Source organism: Leguminivora glycinivorella, chromosome 25 (assembly GCF_023078275.1).
Source record: "Leguminivora glycinivorella isolate SPB_JAAS2020 chromosome 25, LegGlyc_1.1, whole genome shotgun sequence".
NCBI lineage: Eukaryota > Metazoa > Arthropoda > Insecta > Lepidoptera > Tortricidae > Leguminivora > Leguminivora glycinivorella.
In genome coordinates this window covers 9,478,631-9,497,364 of record NC_062995.1, presented here as the reverse complement: position 1 = coordinate 9,497,364, position 18,734 = coordinate 9,478,631, and the positions used below count along the sequence as shown (strand labels likewise).

The following is an 18,734-nucleotide window of genomic DNA, read 5'->3' as shown; positions in this document are numbered from 1 at the left end:
CCAAATAATCATCTTTAAAAAAAACAAACTACTTATCTAAAATATACAACAAATTTTTTTACGCTAAGAAATAGACTAAGTCATTTAAATTATGAATAACTCATGACTTGTACAAGAACAAAACATAAAATATCTTTAACAAAATAATAAACTACCATTCAGTAAGTATTCAAAAATCAAACAATATTTTTATGCATACATTAACACGTCTTAATGTAATTAGTAATTATAAAAAAATAGTAGTTAGATTTTTATATAAACACGTACTTGTAAAAAATGTTTGCAAATTATAATAACGAATATGTATATTCATGACTTAAAATGTTCAATTTCGTACTGAATTTACCATTCATGTGCAAAAATATACTAATGGACTAAGTCATAACTTATTCAAACATAAATTAATATGAACAGTTATATTTTACAATATAGTGTCATGGTACTTACACCAAAAACGAACAATTTATGACCCGAATATAATTTAACAATAATGACTTATGTTTTATAACACGGGTCGTAGCATAAAACAACGAATAAAATATCATTTTGCAATAATCATTCAAGTCTCATAGTGGGTAACTATGTCATTTTTTGCGTTTTGCAAGAATGAGTCAAGTGTAAAAAAATCGTTGAGTCAACCCTCATAACACATTATTGTAATTTAAATATGTCTTCTGCCAATTACTATAATAAGTTAAGGTTCTTGACACGTTAATGCAAAACAGGCAACACACGATATAGGATTTGTGTTAACCTATTTTTTTACTTTTGGGATAGTAAAAATTTTCAAAATGAAAAGGTCATTTTTGCAAATAGAAGTTTAAAAATCCAGCTATAACATGGCATTAAAATCTCATTTTTTTAGTTTTTGTGGGTTGACACATTATTGCTTATCACCATCCATATTACTTTACCCACTAGTCGATAAAATGCGTTTTTACCCGCTGATATTAAAGGACAAAACACGTGTTTCCGAGCTAGTGAGGGGAAAACATAATTTCTATTTAATAAGTCAAAGAGAAAGATATAAAGTAAATAAATTGACCGTGACGTCACTCCTCACTATTTCATAGTAATTCCATATTAGCAAATCGTTTTGACAGTTCTTAAAAAGAAGCTGATTTGACTTAGTAGGAAACTAGCCTATTATATCGGAATCGGACTGTACTGGGCCGACCGCCATTTTAGCGGTCTAACTGCGTCATAAAACCGTCGCTGGCGTTACGCAATGCATTTAATAGGCTAGTTTCCTACTAGTCAAATCAGCTTCTTTTTAAGAACTGTCAAAACGATTTGCTAATATGGAATTACTATGAAATACTGAGGAGTGACGTCACGGTCAATTCATTTACTTTATATCTTTCTCTTTGACTTATTAAATAGAAATTATGTTTAAAAATAACTACTGTCCATAATTTTCTTCTAATTATGTGGTGCTTTATTTCGTGCACTGCATAGAATATTTTATTTTAAGTATAGGAAACTAGCCTATTGTAAATAATATTTCCATTTCAGTTGCAAATTGTTTTCGTTCTTTTTGTAATTTATGATAAATTCCTCTTTGATAGATAATTTGAGGATATATTTGTGGATTGCTATGTTTATGTTATGATAGACCCTGATCCTGATAGATTGCCATGTGAAGTCTAGCTCGGACAGATTGCCTTAAGCACATCATTCATCACACATCAGTAAATGCGGGTTATTTGTAATATAGGCATAGGCTAGCGACAATCACACAAAAATTACAAAATCTTTTTATTTTTAATCCGTTTTCTCTAACTATATCCTTATTAGAACGTTGCGTTTCGTTCAGGAGTGTAAACGAATTGACATGTTGGCTACTCACTCTGTTGTTCTATACCTATTCATGAAATTACCTTATCATTAATGTACGAGACCGATTTGGCAGAGAACCTAAGTGAGGCCATGAAGCCACTTGGACGATCGAACATTAGGCCGGGTTCTACTAGCCTTTATTGTAATTTGGTAATTTTGTGTAGCTATCTATATACGCAAAGGGCTTATAAAAATGTACGAGCACACGAACACAATGAGCTGTAAATTGCATGGAGAAATTATGAATGAATTCATTGATAAATTCGCCATGCATTTTTACAGCTGATAGAACAGTCAACCAATTGGAACCCTAGGCCACTGTAGAACTTGTCATAGTGACGTTATAAATCTGATTGTAAGAAATCTCTTCGTAGGGTTGCCTAGGGTTCCAATTGGTTGACATGTACATCTGTAGAATAGCACAGTGGGCTTTTCACCAACAGCTCGCCTGATAGGTCAGTCACGCCACAATACAACAAAGAGTACTATCCTACAGCATGGCCACTCCCACTCCCCGCTGAATTACCGCCCACCCCCTATCGGTTACTTCACAGTTACCGCCTGTCAAAAACGCGAACAGTCGACCTGTCATCTCACTCGCACAAGCATGGTACGCGTTCACCTGCACGAGCTTAAGGTGGCCACTGACGAGCCTTCCAACAACAGTCCAAATGGCGTGGTTGCATTCCAAAATCGGCCCGTGAATGTTAAAAACGTATAATGTTTTTTAAACGGCATCCTGAACGTGGATTTCCATTTGGATTGAAATCGACCACGCCACGCCATTTGGACGTATCGGCGTGACCGTCAGTGCTAGAAACGTACACAAAACGCACACCACGCCATCTGGACGCACTCCAAACGCTCCGTGAATGTGCAAAACTACTTAAATAACAAATAATAATAACAAATAAAACCGCCTTCAAAAAAAGCGTGTTACAAAACACGGAGAAACTAAAAAGCCAAAAATAATAAACCTTCGAATTGAGATTTCTTATCGGATTGCAATAATCTAAACATCCAAATTATAAACAAATCAATTATTTTTGGAGTCGGGGCCAGCCTGCGTATGGCTGGGTGGGGCAAACAGGAAATAGCAAGGCGACGAACAGGTCTGGTACCGACTACAAAAATAATTGATTTGTTTATAATTTGGATGTTTAGATTATTGCAATCCGATAAGAAATCTCAATTCGAAGGTTTATTATTTTTGGCTTTTTAGTTTCTCCGTGTTTTCTAACACGCTTTTTTTTTTAAGTGGAGATAGTTGGAGGGATGGAGAGTGACATAGGCTACTTTTTGTCTCTTCCTAACGCGAGCGAAGCCGCGGGCAAAAGCTAGTATTAAATATACATATATTAAAATTGTGCGAAAACCTATTAGTAAGTTATGAGAAAATTCTCATGATAGTTGCCATTGAGAAATTAGTAATTAATTCCGTAATGTTAACGGAAATTAATAAAATCAGGTTGTAAAAGCAAATTCAGATACTCCTTTTTACTGTGTATTTAACACAGCAAAAGGGAATGTACAAGTTTCTAATGTGGTGGCAACGCGCATGTGACATTCTTTGAGTTGCAGGCGTTCATAGGTTACGGTGACCGCTTTCCATCAGGCGGGCCGTACGCTTGTTTGCCACCGACGTAGTATTTAAAAAAAAAGATATTTATTTTCGTGTTAGTAAGTAGATGTAACCAAACGTGATTGTACCTCTTCAATGAACAAGGAACGTATGATTCGATGAAATCCTTCGCCTTGGTTACGCGGACACGATCGCAAACAATACGTAACGAACCGCCTAACACGTGACTAGATCCCTTTACACGTAGGTGAAGAGCGGTGGAATATAAGGACTTATAAGTAAGTAAGTAATTAAGTATGTAAGTAAACACTTTATTGTACAAGAAAAGAATACAGCACATAATATTTAAAATACAAAGTTTCAGTACAAAGGCGAACTTATTCACGGATTTCATAATATACATAGGTGGGTCATTAATTTTTTTTCAAAGCTGTCCACCCCACTTTTTTGGATTTGAAAAATTTTATTCAATTAAATTTAATTCAATTTTTGGCGTAGAAACTCAAGGTCCATGGGGTCCTAGCGCGAACAAGCTGTTCACAGAAATCGCGAAGCGTCTGATTGAGGTAACTGGTGGCCGAAGAGCTGGCGACTTCCTCGCACAACCGGCACAACGTATCAGCATTGCGATACAGCAAGGTAATGTCGTTAGTATCCTTGGTATAATGCCTCGAGGGCCTATTTTAGACATTAGCTAGCTTTTAAGTTTAGTCTTAGTTTTTAAATTAATTTTTTTAAATAAATAATTTTCCTAAAAACTTTTTATAAAGATCTAAAAAAAAAATGATTCAATTCAACATTAGTATTAACAGTTAAACCTTACGCCGTGTCTTGCGTGGGCGACAGATCAGATTTTGGAAAATTTTATATATACCAAGGAACATTAATAAAACAATGTCATGATTGCATAATATATATTTATTCATTGGATACATACACATAATACATATAAATAAAATACTATAAATAAAGGCTACTTTTGCAAACACTCTCTCACAATAGAATACGTACGGGTAATTCTTAATAATAGGCATATCGGAACCATTAACATAGCAAAATCATCGATATTTGACTCTAGAGCCAAAAATCTTAAACACAAGCAGTAGAAAGTCATGGGGACAAGAGAGACATACTTTTTCTTAAGCTTCTTTTGTCTCTGCTTTACAGACCTTAAGTATATGAGATCAATAGATTTTATAAGATGACCCAAAAAAACTGTTATGATGTTTATTATAAACTTGAGTTGGTAGGATAAATATAAAAACGAATGGCAAATATTTTCTTTTAAAGACTTCGAGTTCCCAAAACAAATCTGATTGTAGCTTTAATTTTTCATGCAATATTTTAAAAGTAAGAAAAATACTGTTTAAATATTTTTGGGTCATTCTGTAACTTCATATTTAAACTAACATTGAAACTGAAAAAGCGTAATATACTACTTTAATTTGAAAGGCAAGCTATCGCCATTCGTTGAAATATAAAGATCCAGATAAAAATCCATTTCATATTTTATGAAAGATGTTTCAATGTTATTTAAATATGCGTTTTAATATAACGGGTGGCACGGATCACAAGGGCTGGGCTGAGGCTCGCACGGTTCACACGGATGTGTGCACGGTTCGCACGGAGGTGTGCACGGTTCGCACGGACGTGTGCACGGTTCGCACGGGCTCGGGCACGGGTCGCACAGGCTCGGGTACGGATTGCACGGGTGGTAATGACACGGGTTATACAGACACGGGTTTCTAATATTGATTTGAGGTTGTGGTACTCTGATAAGGAACGGGTCTGGACGAATATTGGGTAACTGTGGTGGGTTGACCCTGATAGGGTTTGGTTGTATTGGTCCGAGCCTGGGTGGTCGGACTACGATAGGTGGGGGGTATATCGGCGGTGGTGGTGGGGGTCGAACAGTGATCGGTGGTGGAGTGATGGGGGGTAGACGCGGTGGCCGCACGAGCACTGGCGGGGGGATGATCGGTGGCTGGCGGGGTGGTCTGACCACCATCGATGGAGGCTGGATTGGGCCCAATGGTGATGGTTGAACTAGGATCGGTGGCAACTGGATCACGACGTTAGGTGATGCCTGTAAATGAAGATTAATTGGTTATTTACTACAAACTAAAGTTATCTAATTACCGGTAAGTTCTTGAGGTAACGGGCGCCAAGTACTAATGAGTTTCTAGATTTGAGATGGTTAAAACAAGTCTTTACAGTTGCTCGGTAAGGGGCAGTTATTCATACAGTGAACAATTAAGGCGCTGACAACACCCAACTGCGCAAAATTGATGTTACTTGACAAACTATTAGTTTTAACTTCTGATTAGCAGAAACGTCTGCAATCGATGCCACTAGGCTTAAAATAAATTTAAAAGTGGAAAATGTCTGCCTTGGGTGAGACTTGAACTCACGGCCTCTGGATCAATATTTCAGCGCTCTGCCAACTGAGCCACCAAGACTTCAACCAAGCCAGCGAAATTTTCCACTACTAAGGTCAATGGGACCCGTAGCGACATCTACCGTAAGAATGTTAAACTTCTTAAACGGCAACCGGAGTTCCAAGTCATATTGGAAATTCACCAGTTACGATGCGCTAACCATGCTAAATTTTAACTTCTGATTAGCAGAAACGTCTGCAATCGATGCCACTAGGCTTAGAATAAACTATTAAACTTATTAACAAACTATTAGTTTTAGTAAGGCAAGTTAATTATTATGTTATTATTCATTATATTTCAACGAATATAGCCGTACTCGATACACGATTTAACGACATCGGCTCGATAGAAAAATATTGCAAAAATTGGTTTCGAGTTCGTCATTTAACGGTTCTATGTCGTTCAATTATTCACTTAGTTGTCTTTAATTAAAATTACAATAATATAATGTACAAATACTTATATACATATAAAACATCCACGACTCCAGGAACAAATATCTGTGCTCATCACACAAATAAATGCTCTTACCGGGATTCGAACCCGGGACCGCGGCGTAGCGTATTTTAGTCTGAAAGTATCTCACCTTGACAAAGAAGGTTCCTCCTGGAACCTTCATAGCCCTGAAGCCCGCAGACTGCAGGGGATTGGCCACATCCGTGCGGGGATACGATGCTTTTATGGGGCCATTGCCGCACCTGGCTAAAATAAATAAGAAATAAATACATAAATATATTATGACACTTCCTTAGGGACCATCACCACTCAGGCGACGCATGTCTTGAGACGCGGAACGGACGTCAGCGCCACGCCGCCCGAATGTAATTTAAGACGTCTCCTCAGTACATTTTGTATAGGAAGGACGCGCAAGGGACGACGCCTGGGGGCGCGTCTTACGTCCTTCCTATACAAAAATGTACAGAGGAGACGTTTTTTAAATTACATTCGGGCGGCGTGGTGCTGACGTCCGTTCCGCGTCTCAAGACATGCGTCGCCTGAGTGGGGACGGTCCTTTGCACATATTGACTGAGTCCCACGGTAAGGTCAAGAAGCCTTGTGTTGTGGGCACTCAGACAACGATATATATAATATACAAATACACGGTGGGAATGAGTATACCGGCAAATTCTAACCACGCATTTCTGAGCCCAATAGAAAGAAAAAAACATGTTAATTATATAGAAATGAAGACATTTTTGGAAAAAAAATTTTTTGGTATTGTTTTACTACTTTTGAATGTTGTTTTACATAAAAAGTAAATGTCGTTCATGAAAATGGTACTTAAATTGAGTTAAATGTTTTTTTTTCTAAAAACCTCGACCGGGATACTGTCAAAGATAGAATAGAATAGAATAGAATAAAATAGAATAAATTTTATTCGTAAACACACAAGAGAAAAATACTACAAATAGGAACACATAAAAACGAGAAGGTGCGACGAAGTGGTTTAACCTCAGCATATTGCTGGCGACTTCCAGCGCTGGTCTTCCGGTTACACCATTCGGTGAAAAACAATCACGACAGGTAACATGAACAAAATTATGGAAAACAACATAATACACACAAAAAGAAACAAAGATATTCCTGCTTTTTTAAAACTATTACTACTACTGAACGAATTATTTACAATGTTTACCTATTTAGATTGATATAACATAGTTACGTGACTAACCTAAATCTATTATTTTTTCAGGTACGGGCCCGTTTAACTTATTCATCGAGGCTTAAGCACCTACTTGAGACATCGTTTAATGTAAGTAAATTTTTAGACAAATATTGGTTTCCAATAAAACCATTTTTCTATTTCAATAATAACACGATAGGGTACGATGAAGGGACGATTTTATTTATTGGGCCAAGTTTTTTTAAAAGTTCTCCCCCCACTCCTTTTCGGATTTGGATTTTTTATGTGGTTTACACTCAGATTCGCGTGCTCTATCCATTTTAATAGGAGAAAGAAAGTGTCCCAAGGTTTTTTTCCCATTCCGTTACCATTTTTTCATACATTTTGTATGACGGTGACGGAATGTAAGGTTTAAAAAATGTATGGAAGTTTTGGGACATTTTTTCTCCTGTTGTGGAAAAAAATGTTTTTTGAAGGAAAATAAAAAAAAAAAATACCCCCCCCCCCTATCTCAGAAGTTTACCGACAAAAATTTATGAAATTTTCACCAAACATGATTATTGTAATAAATATTACAGGAAAACTAAAATTGTACACGTACCTTGAAAGCTTTTTTTTTTTAATTATAAAAAACCTTTCCGATTTACATTTTCAATTTCACCACCCTTGCGGGTGTTTATTGTACCATTTGTACCTGTAATTTCTACAGAATAACAATAAAAATTGGCAAATGAAGGAAATATGGTTAAAATCATAAAAATCATCTTCCATCCATACATTAAGCTAGCGCGCATTAGTTTACTTAATTTTCCGCTAGATGTCGCTGTACGCTGAACGCTCATATCCTACATCGCGTTTATCCTGATATAATGGGTTGTGTAATAATGAAATTGTATATTAAACATTACTTGTTATTTGGAAAATTGACTCTTGAAGGATCTAGTTAGGTAGTATTCTGTAGAGTTATATGAATAACATTTGATGATTCAACTAGTGAAAGTTTGTACGGAACCCTCGGTGGGCGAGTCCGACTCGCTCTTGGCCGGTTTTTTATAATGTAACTTGCTTTGCTTCTAAATATACAACGTGTTTCCGGTATCACTCAAAACCTCAGACACCCCAACAGATTTTTATTTTTTTAAACTCATCTAGAGTATTAATCTTTTAATTTGATGGTAACTTATTTTTAAGTTGCATTTTTAGATTTCTGTACAGCTCTACTTGACTTTTAGCTCTACACTCAATAAAATAATTGCTAACTACCATCATAAACCATAAAACTATTTATTTGTGTACGTTACTGCAACGACATAAGGTTTACCAATAGACAGCTAAGATGTCATTGTAAAACACTTTAAAGCTTTGTCACAGTAAACTTCAAATTGGACAGGTAATCGCATTAAGCAAATTTAAACCCAATATTCAGAATGACAAGGTTGTAATTAGGTACGAGTTCAATTTGTTATGACTTATGATAAACATTAAAATTAAACTGACAAACAACGTCAAACTCGTAGCGGAAAACATAATCGCCCAAGTAACCAGCCAGTATTAATACCCCTAAATACTGAAAAGGGTAAACAACCTCTAGCAATGCGATATACACAATGTTGTATTACGAATACAATAGAATAGGCACATAAAAAATAACTAATAATACTAATTTAAATAAAAATATTACCCTCATCAAGATATAGCTCAATCGATTCTACTCTCGATTCTGAACAAACGGTTTTCAGGTTTTTAGTGTTAAATGAAACACGGTGTATAGAAAGAAGAAAAAAAAAATTATTTGGTATAAAACATATAACAAGATACATAGATGCATGTGAATCTTTAGGTACTGTTATACCAAATAGGATGCTGCTCAGCGTAGACCGTATCTAAGAGACACGGTACTGATTTTCAGGGCACCCATAATTATAACTAAACTTAAAAACTAAAACAAGAAGAAAAAAGAAGAAATATATCACTCTCCATCCCTTTAACTATGTATCTCGACTTAAAAAAATACGCTAATTCGTCGCTCCGTTTTGCCGTGAAAGACGGACAAACAAACAGACGCACACACTTTCCCATTCATAATATTAGTATGGATTACCGGCTTCGCCTCAAATAAGGAACTTGACTGTATTAAAAATAATAGTTATTTGTTTTACAAGGGGGCAAAGTTGTTGTTTAACCGCACGTGCCAATATTGATACCCGAGCAAGCGAAAGATTCCAATATTGAACCGCGAGCGTAGCGCGTGGTTCAAAAAGTGGAATCTTGAGCGTTGCGAGGATATCAAGGCACGAAGGTTAAACAAACTTTGCCACCGAGTGAAACACAAAATTTTTCACCACACCAACACTATGAAAATATGAACTGTAAAACATCAAAATAAATAAAATACTTCAATTTATTTAACGTTTATGATTCAAAATCATCATTTATACGTGAATTCCAACACTCAGCTTTAGAAATCAAGTTAAAATTTGTATGAAATTACTTTGCACTCTTGTCGATAAAATTCAATTTTGCTATCTGCTTTCGAAAACCGCCTTTATCAGTTGGTGTGGTGAAAATTATTTTATACCATGCACGAAATAAAGCATCAGATAATTATAAGAAAAACATGGACAGAAGTTATTTTTAAATCCAATTTATATTTAATAACTTAGGTAGAAATATATAAAGTAACTGAGTGGACCGTGACGTCCGTGACGTCACTCAATTCGATTTCATAAAAATTCCATATTAGCAAGTCGTTCAAATTCGTTTTGACAGTTCTTAAAGAGAAGCTGATTTGACTAGGAGGCAAGTAGCCTATTGTTACTCACGTCACTCTTTTGATCTCTTTTAAGTGCCTGTTGCATAAAATACTATTAATATATATAAGTACCTATTGCTCGTCTTTTTTCCATTGCTTAAACATAATATCAAAGACGTATGTAACTCCGTATAGATTCAACGGATAAGGTCTAAGAGAAAACCTCAAAGCCATGGAGAAAAAGGTACGGTAGCCTAGATGGCGTTACACCTTTGGGGAACGCTCGGCTAGGTGGCGCTACTATTAATATTTGACATTTTAACACATATCAAGCTAAGAATATGAGCCAAATTGTCAAAACTGAGGTTCAAAAGTTATAAGCTTGTGTCGAAAGATGCCAGTCTATGCACTGTGATTACATATTTTACTTTGACAGTATAGTATGAATTTTCTGAGATGCACTTTTCGCTTTTGCCCTAATCTGTTAAACAAAGGCCTTTGTTTCTATTATTCGCTGCGATTAGCTCCCGTTTAAACGGCACGTGCTATAGTGATAGCAATAATCATGATAAAGCAACTATCATGATAGCAATAAGGTTCAAATCCATAAAAAGCCCTTTCGGAGATAACACGTTTTGTCATCTTCAAAAAAAAGTTACCTGCACACTGCAAATTGTTTAATAAATTTGAACCTTATTGCTATCATGATAGTTGCTTTTTAACTACACTGAGACTTTAGCACGTGCTGTGGAAACGGGAGCTAACCACCGCGAATAATAGAAACAAAGGCCTTTGTTTAACAGATTAGGGCAAAACCGAAAAGTTCATCTCAGAAAATTCATACTATAACTCTCTACAATACTTCATCCTCTTTGATAATATTAAATAAAAAATGCCAAAACGCTACACATTTGAATTCTACATTCGCATTATAATTTATTGGATTAAACTGGATTTTGACAGGCGAGCGTCATTCTCATTCCCATTTAACCCTCGTCAGCCGAGTCATGTGAAATTATTATTTCCAGTGACATTTACAAAGGGTTAGGACGTTCGTTAAAGTGGTAATTAAAAAATAAATTAGTAACATTCGGTTTGCCTACAGTGGTTTTTTCATCAGAAATTCCTAAACGGTCGCGCACCGTGCGGTTTCAGAGGAATTTCCTCCCACGAACGCTCCGGCTGTGGAATGAGCTCCCTGTCCAGGTATTCCTGATGAACTACAGTATGGGGTTCTTCAAAAAGGGAGTGTTCAAGTTTCGGGTTCGAATCCCGGTAAGGGCATTTATTTGTGTGATGAGCACAGATATTTGTTCCTGAGTCATGGATGTTTTCTAAGTATATAAGTATTTATATATTATATATATCGTTGTCTGAGTACCCACAACACAAGCCTTCTTGAGCTTACCGTGGGCCTCAGTCAATCTGTGTAAGAATGTCCTATAATATTTATTATTTATTATTATTATTCTAATGGGTCGGCAACGCGCATGTGACACCCCTTGAGTTGCAAGAGTCCATAGGTTACGGTGACGGCTTTCTCTCAGGCGGGCCGTACACCTGTTTGCCACCGACGTGGTATTAAAAAAAATAGTCGTCCTTATCCGGCTTTGGACAGGGTGTAAATAACACAAATGTTTGTAGTAAGTTGTCCGTAATTATTATTATTATTATTATTATTATTTGGAGCCCGTCGTGTCCCACTGCTGGGCAAAGGCCTCCCCCCAATTTTTCCACTGATCTCTATCCAGTGCTATGTCTGACCATTCCTCCAAGAAGGAGTCCAGTTCATCCCTCCATCGCCGGCGGGGTCTGCCGGATCCCCGATCAGAGTTTTCCGTAAAAAATAGAAATTGTCATTGCCATTGCAGACTTTTTAGGCCCACTTGCACTAACCACTTAACTCTGGGTTAGTGGGCTGTCATCTGTCAAATTCCATTTAAAATGGTGGCAAGGCAAGCTTGTAAAAATCAGACCGCGTGAACGGATTTCCATACAATTTCGCGACTGTCCACACAGTCGCCGCATCACATCTCTCAAGGAAGGTGGTTCTCAATTCGTCTGTATGTTTTTTTTTATTTGTTTTTTTTTTTATGTTTGTTCCACGATATCTCCGTCGTTAGAAATTTTTTTTTGATTGAATGTATATGCATACAGATTGGTCCCATTTTTCTCAGAACCAGGTTGTGATGATGGGGTCCTAGAGAAATCGAGGGAACTCCTCAAATCTGAAAGGCACACATATATGGATGAGATTAGCCCAGGACCGGGATAAGTGGCGTACACGAAGGGAGGCCTATGCTCAGCAGTGGGCGATTAATGGCTGAAATGATGATGATGATGATGATGATATGGTGATTTTTGTGTTTTTTAAGGAACAGCATGCATTTACGTACCGAACAGTGACATTTGGTGCAGTGGAACTGCTTATGATGGTCAGAACAGAACTCCTCAAATCGGAACGGCACGCTTATAGTGACTTTGGTATTTTTATAAGAACAGCATGCACTTACGTCCAGAACAGTGACATTTAGTGCAGTGGAACTGCTGATGATGGTCAGAACCGAACTCCTCAAATCTGAACGGCACGCTTATAGTGACTTTGGTATTTTTAAAAGAACAGCATGCACTTACGTCCAGGACAGTGACATTTGGTGCAGTGGAACTACTGATGAAGATCTGAACGGAACTCCTTAAATCTGAACATCACACTTATAGTGGCTTTGGTATTTTTATAAGAATAGCATGCATTTAAGTTCAGAACAGTGACATTTATTAAGTTATGTTTGTTAAGCATATTGAGTGTTCAAGTCTTTTGTCAAGCTTCGATTTCTTATAAGTATAATCGGATTCATGAGGAATTGAGGAAACTCCTCAAACCTTAACGCTACCTATACGTATATTCATTTGTGTTGCCATTAAGTAATTGAAGCATTAAAAGCAGTTTTAAAAAATACCTACACATTTCTACTTAATCCAACATTCGCAAGTAGCTTTCAACAGAACCTCAAAGGCGGCGGTTTTTTTTTCTTAAAAAATATTTTCGATCATGAATTTTAAGACCGTGTGTTCCCGGCCTAATATTAAATCTTGTAAAAAAATATATTGATAAAATCGAGTATATTTTTATAAGACCGAAGTAAATTTTAGACTAATTTTCTGAGATTATATTCAAACAGAGAAGCCTGTAAAAATAACCGACTTTTTAATAAAATATCGTAACTTATTTTTCAGACTTCGGGGCAAATGAGATTGTTTCAGCTTAATGCAAAATAAAGCCTATGCCCTAGAGGGATATCTAAAGAATTCTGAATATTTTACTGTTTATTTTTACAAGCTTTTATTCAACTTGCCTTGTTAGTATGTAGTGTGCGTCAAAACGTAGAAGCTAAATTTGCCCCATATCCCGGTTTCCGATTGAGCTGAAATTTCGCACACATGTAAATCACGTGACAATGCAATATTATAGTATCATGGAGCTGATCTGATGATGGAGCAGAAAGCTGGTCATAGGAATTGGTCCACTAGGTATGTCAGGGGTTCTTCAACATTGAAATTTGTACCTATCGTGGTTATAAATGCTGAGAACGCAATCTATAGTTAACATATGCCTATGTGAGATCGCATTTTCAAATTATTTTGATGGTTTTAGGATGACAGTATTATACATACAGCTACGGAACCCTCAGATATGCGTGCCTGCGTGGTCCATCACGCACTTGGACGATTACAATAGTCATTTGTTTTACAAAGGGGCAAAGTCGTTGTTTAACCGCACGTGCCAATATTGATACCCGAACGAAAGATTCCAATATTGAACCGCAAGAAAGTGGAATCTTGAGCGTTGCGAGGGTTTCAAGGCACGAAGGTTAAACAAACTTTGCCCCCGAGTGAAACACACAATTTTTCACCACACTAACACGAACCAAATAATAACTGTAAAACATCATCCATGAATGAATCAATTCCATCAGTGTATTTGATATTTTATGATTCAAATCATCATTTATAAGTAGGTAAATTCTACCAGCCAGCTAAAGACATCAAGTTAAAATTTGAAATTTTAAAAATAAAAATATTGTAAAATTTGTAATTTTATATTAAAATTTGTATGAAATTACTTTGCACTCTTGTAGAGAAAATGTAATTTTGCTATCCGTTTTCGAATAGCTAAATTGATCTTTACCAGTTGGTGTGGTGAAATAGTTATTTGTTATACAAGGGGGCAAAGTTGTATTTTAACGCCGAGTGTGGAATTGAAAAACGAGCAAGTGAAAGGATTCTATACTTGAACCACGAGCGAAGCGAGTGGTTCGAGAATAGAATCCTGAACTTGCGAGTTTTTTAACACACGAGAAGTAAAATACATTTGCACCCGAGTGTAACACAAAACTTTTCCCCTCACTATAGCGAGGAAACTACTACGCAAAAAAATGCGTTTATCACTGCTTCCAGTAGTTCCACAGGTGGTAAATCATCTTAATTACTAGATTCACCTACTTTTATCAATTTTAAAGCAGTTAATATGACTTTATTCAAGGTCAATTTACTTTACCCACTAGTGGATAAAATGCGTTTTTACCCGCTGGTATTAAATGACAAAACACGTGTTTCCGAGCTAGTGAGGGGAAAAATATATTATAAATTTATTCCGGTATCACTACCTATTTAATAGGCAATGTATAACTTTTCCACGAGTGGAAGAAACGAGGGGAGGCCTTTGGCCAGCAGTGAAAAAAGAGGCTATTAAAAAAATTGCTACGACCCAATTTGAATCCTAGCCACTATACACCCTGTTTTTATTGAATTCCGTCAACTTTAAGGAAAGATTCATTACATCAAATACAATCAATTTCTCTAAGAAACTTCTTAAAAAAATAAAGATAATTGCTGTGCGCGTGTGTCACAGCCTTTACCAATTCCTAATGTTATTTGTTTTGACATGTACCGTCAATCACTTGAATGTTATTCTTAAGGGTCTCTCACACTAATAAATTCATTTATTATGTATGAAAATGATGAAAAAAATTTTTTTTTTGCGAATTTAACTAAAAGTGATATACAGGGTGGTTCCTGATAATGAACCTAGCTACGTGTCGAATTTACCGGAAAACAAAAAAAACACGGTATAGAACCCTGTCTTATTGACAACGTTGTTTATTTGCCATAGAAGGTACTTTGATTTTTGAAGGTTTTTTGATTTTTTTTTTGTTTTTTTTTTTTACTGTGTGGTTGTGTGTGTGTATTGTTTTGGTTTTTACTGGGGCAGGATTCAATTTGGTAGACTGTACGTAAATGAAAATGACAAACAATATATTTCATGGAATAATCTATTGTTCCCAAAGTTTAATAAACCCAGAGATTAAACCGATTTCGGCTGTCTTTTGTTTTGGACGAGACAAAAGTCTGTGGTCTGTGGTAATTCTTCTGCTTCCCTGATTTGATTCATACGCTAATCAAGAGGTGGATTCTGATTGCAATAGTGGGTTATAAATTTGTTATAGATTTTTGGGGTTATCATTAGCAATATGAATCATCAGTTTAAGGAAATTGCAAGGTTACCAAGTTAAGGCAACTTTTGGGCATGGAAAGTCACATGAAAAGTTGTCGTAACTTGATAATAGATGGCGCTGCATTCGAAATCTTGACTGATAACTCTATACCAAACTATTTAATATACTCTATGGCTAGTTACTTTTAAGTAATGTTTTAATACTTACTGGGTATAGGTCCACTCCACAGCGGGTAGATAAGTCCACCCGGGTTACCCGGGATCCACTGGTTGCCCTGGTTCCCCGGAATCCACTGGTGTCCCTGGTTGCTCGGGATCCACTGGTTTCCAGAGTTCCACTGGTTTCCCTGGTTACCCGGAATCCACTGGTTTCCCGTGTTCCACTGGTTATCGGGATTGCACGGGTCGCACGGGTTAAACGGGCTAGGTGACGGCTCGAACGGGCAAGGCGTGGGTTCGAAGGAAGGCGAGAAAAGATCGCACGGCGAAGGCTGGGGTTGGGGTTGGCATGACGGGCATGGTTGTGGTGTTTCGCAGGGACAGTGGGGTTGCGGGGTTGGCAGAGCAAGTGTTGACGCTATTAGAGCTGCGAAATAATATAATTATCATGATAAAAAATGACCCAGAAAATTATCAAGATCAACTTAGGCGAACTTTTCTCGATCAAATCGGGGAAATATTGCAAAAAGGCCATGTCAGGAGTACTCGAAACCGACGAGCGTGTATGAGAAACGTTATGAAAGTGTGTGAAGCGAAAGGGGTTTATCACGGTCGTAGTAAATGGAAATCCGTGATCTCTGCCTGCCCCTTTGGGAAACAGGCGTGATTGTATGTATGTATGTATGATTGTAAAAAAATCGCTCTTAACTCCTCGAGTGCTAGACCGATGTTTGAATTATTGAAGTTGTTCCGATAGAAAAAGTTAGATACAGATGAGGTGCGAAAAGATTTGCCTTCGTATTGTTACGGAAACGTACGAACGTGTCATGATATTTCAGTCAGTGTCAGTACAAGATGAACTGACATTACCGAACTAGCATGACAAACACGAACGTTTCCGGAAAAATACGAAGGAAATCCTTTTCGCACTATATATGTACTCGACACTATGATGAATCGACTACCGAGTGCCAAAATGTACGAAAACAGACAATAGGCTAGTTTCCTACTAGTCAAATCAGCTTCTTTTTATGAACTGTCAAAACGATTTGCTAATATGGAATTACTATGAAATACTGAGGAGTGACGTCACGGTCAATTAATTTACTTTATATCTTTCTTTTTGACTTATTAAATAGAAATTATGTTTAAAAATAACTACTGTCCATATGTTTCTTCTAATTATGAGGTGCTTTATTTCATGCAGTGCATGAAATATTTTATTTTAAGTATAATAGGAAACTAGCCTATTATTGCGATTCAGTGTAAGTGCGTAGTAAAAGTTGCTCAATATGATCTATGTAAATTGTTGTTATGATAGCGTGTAAATAAATACCCTGTATAACTCTTGTAGGTACCCATTTTAATGTACCAACACAAAGCTAGTTGACAGAGGAATATAATTTGAATTTGACACAAAATAATTTAATTTTAATTTGCATTAACATCGTTCTTTCCCCATTGTAGACGTGCTCGTGAAGAAAAAATGTGACGTAAAAGGTACCAAATTGACGCTTGAAGAAAAAAAAATGTTCTTTATGTATATAAACTCCGTAGGTACGCCAAATCTAGTACAAACGCTCAAGATAATATATGTTTTGTAACTATCCATCTCTATCGCTCTTCTGTATTGGCGATACGGAGCTAGACTGCGATTGTCATTTCGGTTTAGTCAGGGAAATTCTTAACCCGTCACCACACGGGTCACGGGTTACCGTAAATCCGTGTGGTAACTTACCACACGGGTTTACTGAATATAGGTATTAAACTCAAAACTAAGGCTAACTTACCTAATAAGCCCAAAGCCGTAGTTCTTCCCATATTTCACCCGTAACTGTCACCAGCTCAACCCCACCCCATTATATATCCGCCATGTTTGTTTAAAATTGTAATTTTCAACGCTATTACATTTTAAATTGTGTCTTTTAACGCTGATCGAGCGTCAGTATAAATTTCATGCACGTGAATTAATTTTGTCAATGTTTTTATTATCTTTGTGGATGGTTGTTTAATGAATTTAACATTGTATAATGTATATTTTGGCACGAGATGGTAAATTTAATGTTTTTTTAGTCTTAATAGTTTGACGACCGGTCTGGCCTAGCGCGTAGTGACCCTGCCTGCTACGCCGCGGTCCCGGGTTCGAATCCCGGTATGGGCATTTATTTGTGTGATGAACACAGATATATGTTCCTGAGTCATGGTATTGTACGTTGCTGCAAAGCAAAAATAACTACTACCTACTTCATACAAGATACAGCGTATTCTCTCAAATGGTTTAAGAGACAGGTTCTCTCGATATGTCTTTAAAAAAGCCTTGTGTTACTAAGTATTACTTCAAACTGTCTATCTAAATACTTGAAAATAAATGCATTTGTCACTGTTAAAACAATGGCGTTTAAATCAACAGATGACCATTTATAATAAAAAGACAGACAGGCTATATTCCCTTCATTCGAGAGTCCACGATTTTTAGCGAACGAGCTAACCAGTGTAACGTGATCTCCGTAGATTACGTAGCAGATCACTACAATAGTATTTTCTCAAACATGGTATGAAATATTGATGTTATGTGCCTTATAATTGGCAGCGAAGTATGACGTTGGAGGTGCGGCTAGGACGATTGATAGATAATGGAATTTCATACAAACCTTGCAGGCCAAGGACGGCAAAGTCTTCTTTTTTAATTTCCAAACACAGATAATTGTGACATAACATCCAGGTATTTAGCCAATTAAAAAAAACTATAAGGGGCTTTATAGACGTGCCGACTGCAATTGGTACGGGCCCTAGACAATATTTGATTTTAGGTGCGTTTTCATACAAAA

The 18,734-nt window shown here is 36.7% G+C and overlaps 1 protein-coding gene across 1 annotated transcript; it reads right to left on the bottom strand.

Moving 5' to 3' along the window:
* Positions 1–4,321: 4,321 nt before the first annotated feature.
* Positions 4,322–17,727, bottom strand: LOC125239096 (vegetative cell wall protein gp1-like). The gene is made up of 4 exons (XM_048146580.1): positions 17,697–17,727; positions 15,956–16,333; positions 6,446–6,561; positions 4,322–5,507 (listed from the first exon to the last, which is right to left on the bottom strand). The coding sequence occupies exons 1-4, from the start codon at positions 17,725–17,727 to the stop codon at positions 4,968–4,970; spliced, it is 1,065 nt and encodes a 354-aa protein (XP_048002537.1). The 3' UTR covers positions 4,322–4,967.
* Between the last annotated feature and the right edge of the window lie 1,007 nt (positions 17,728–18,734).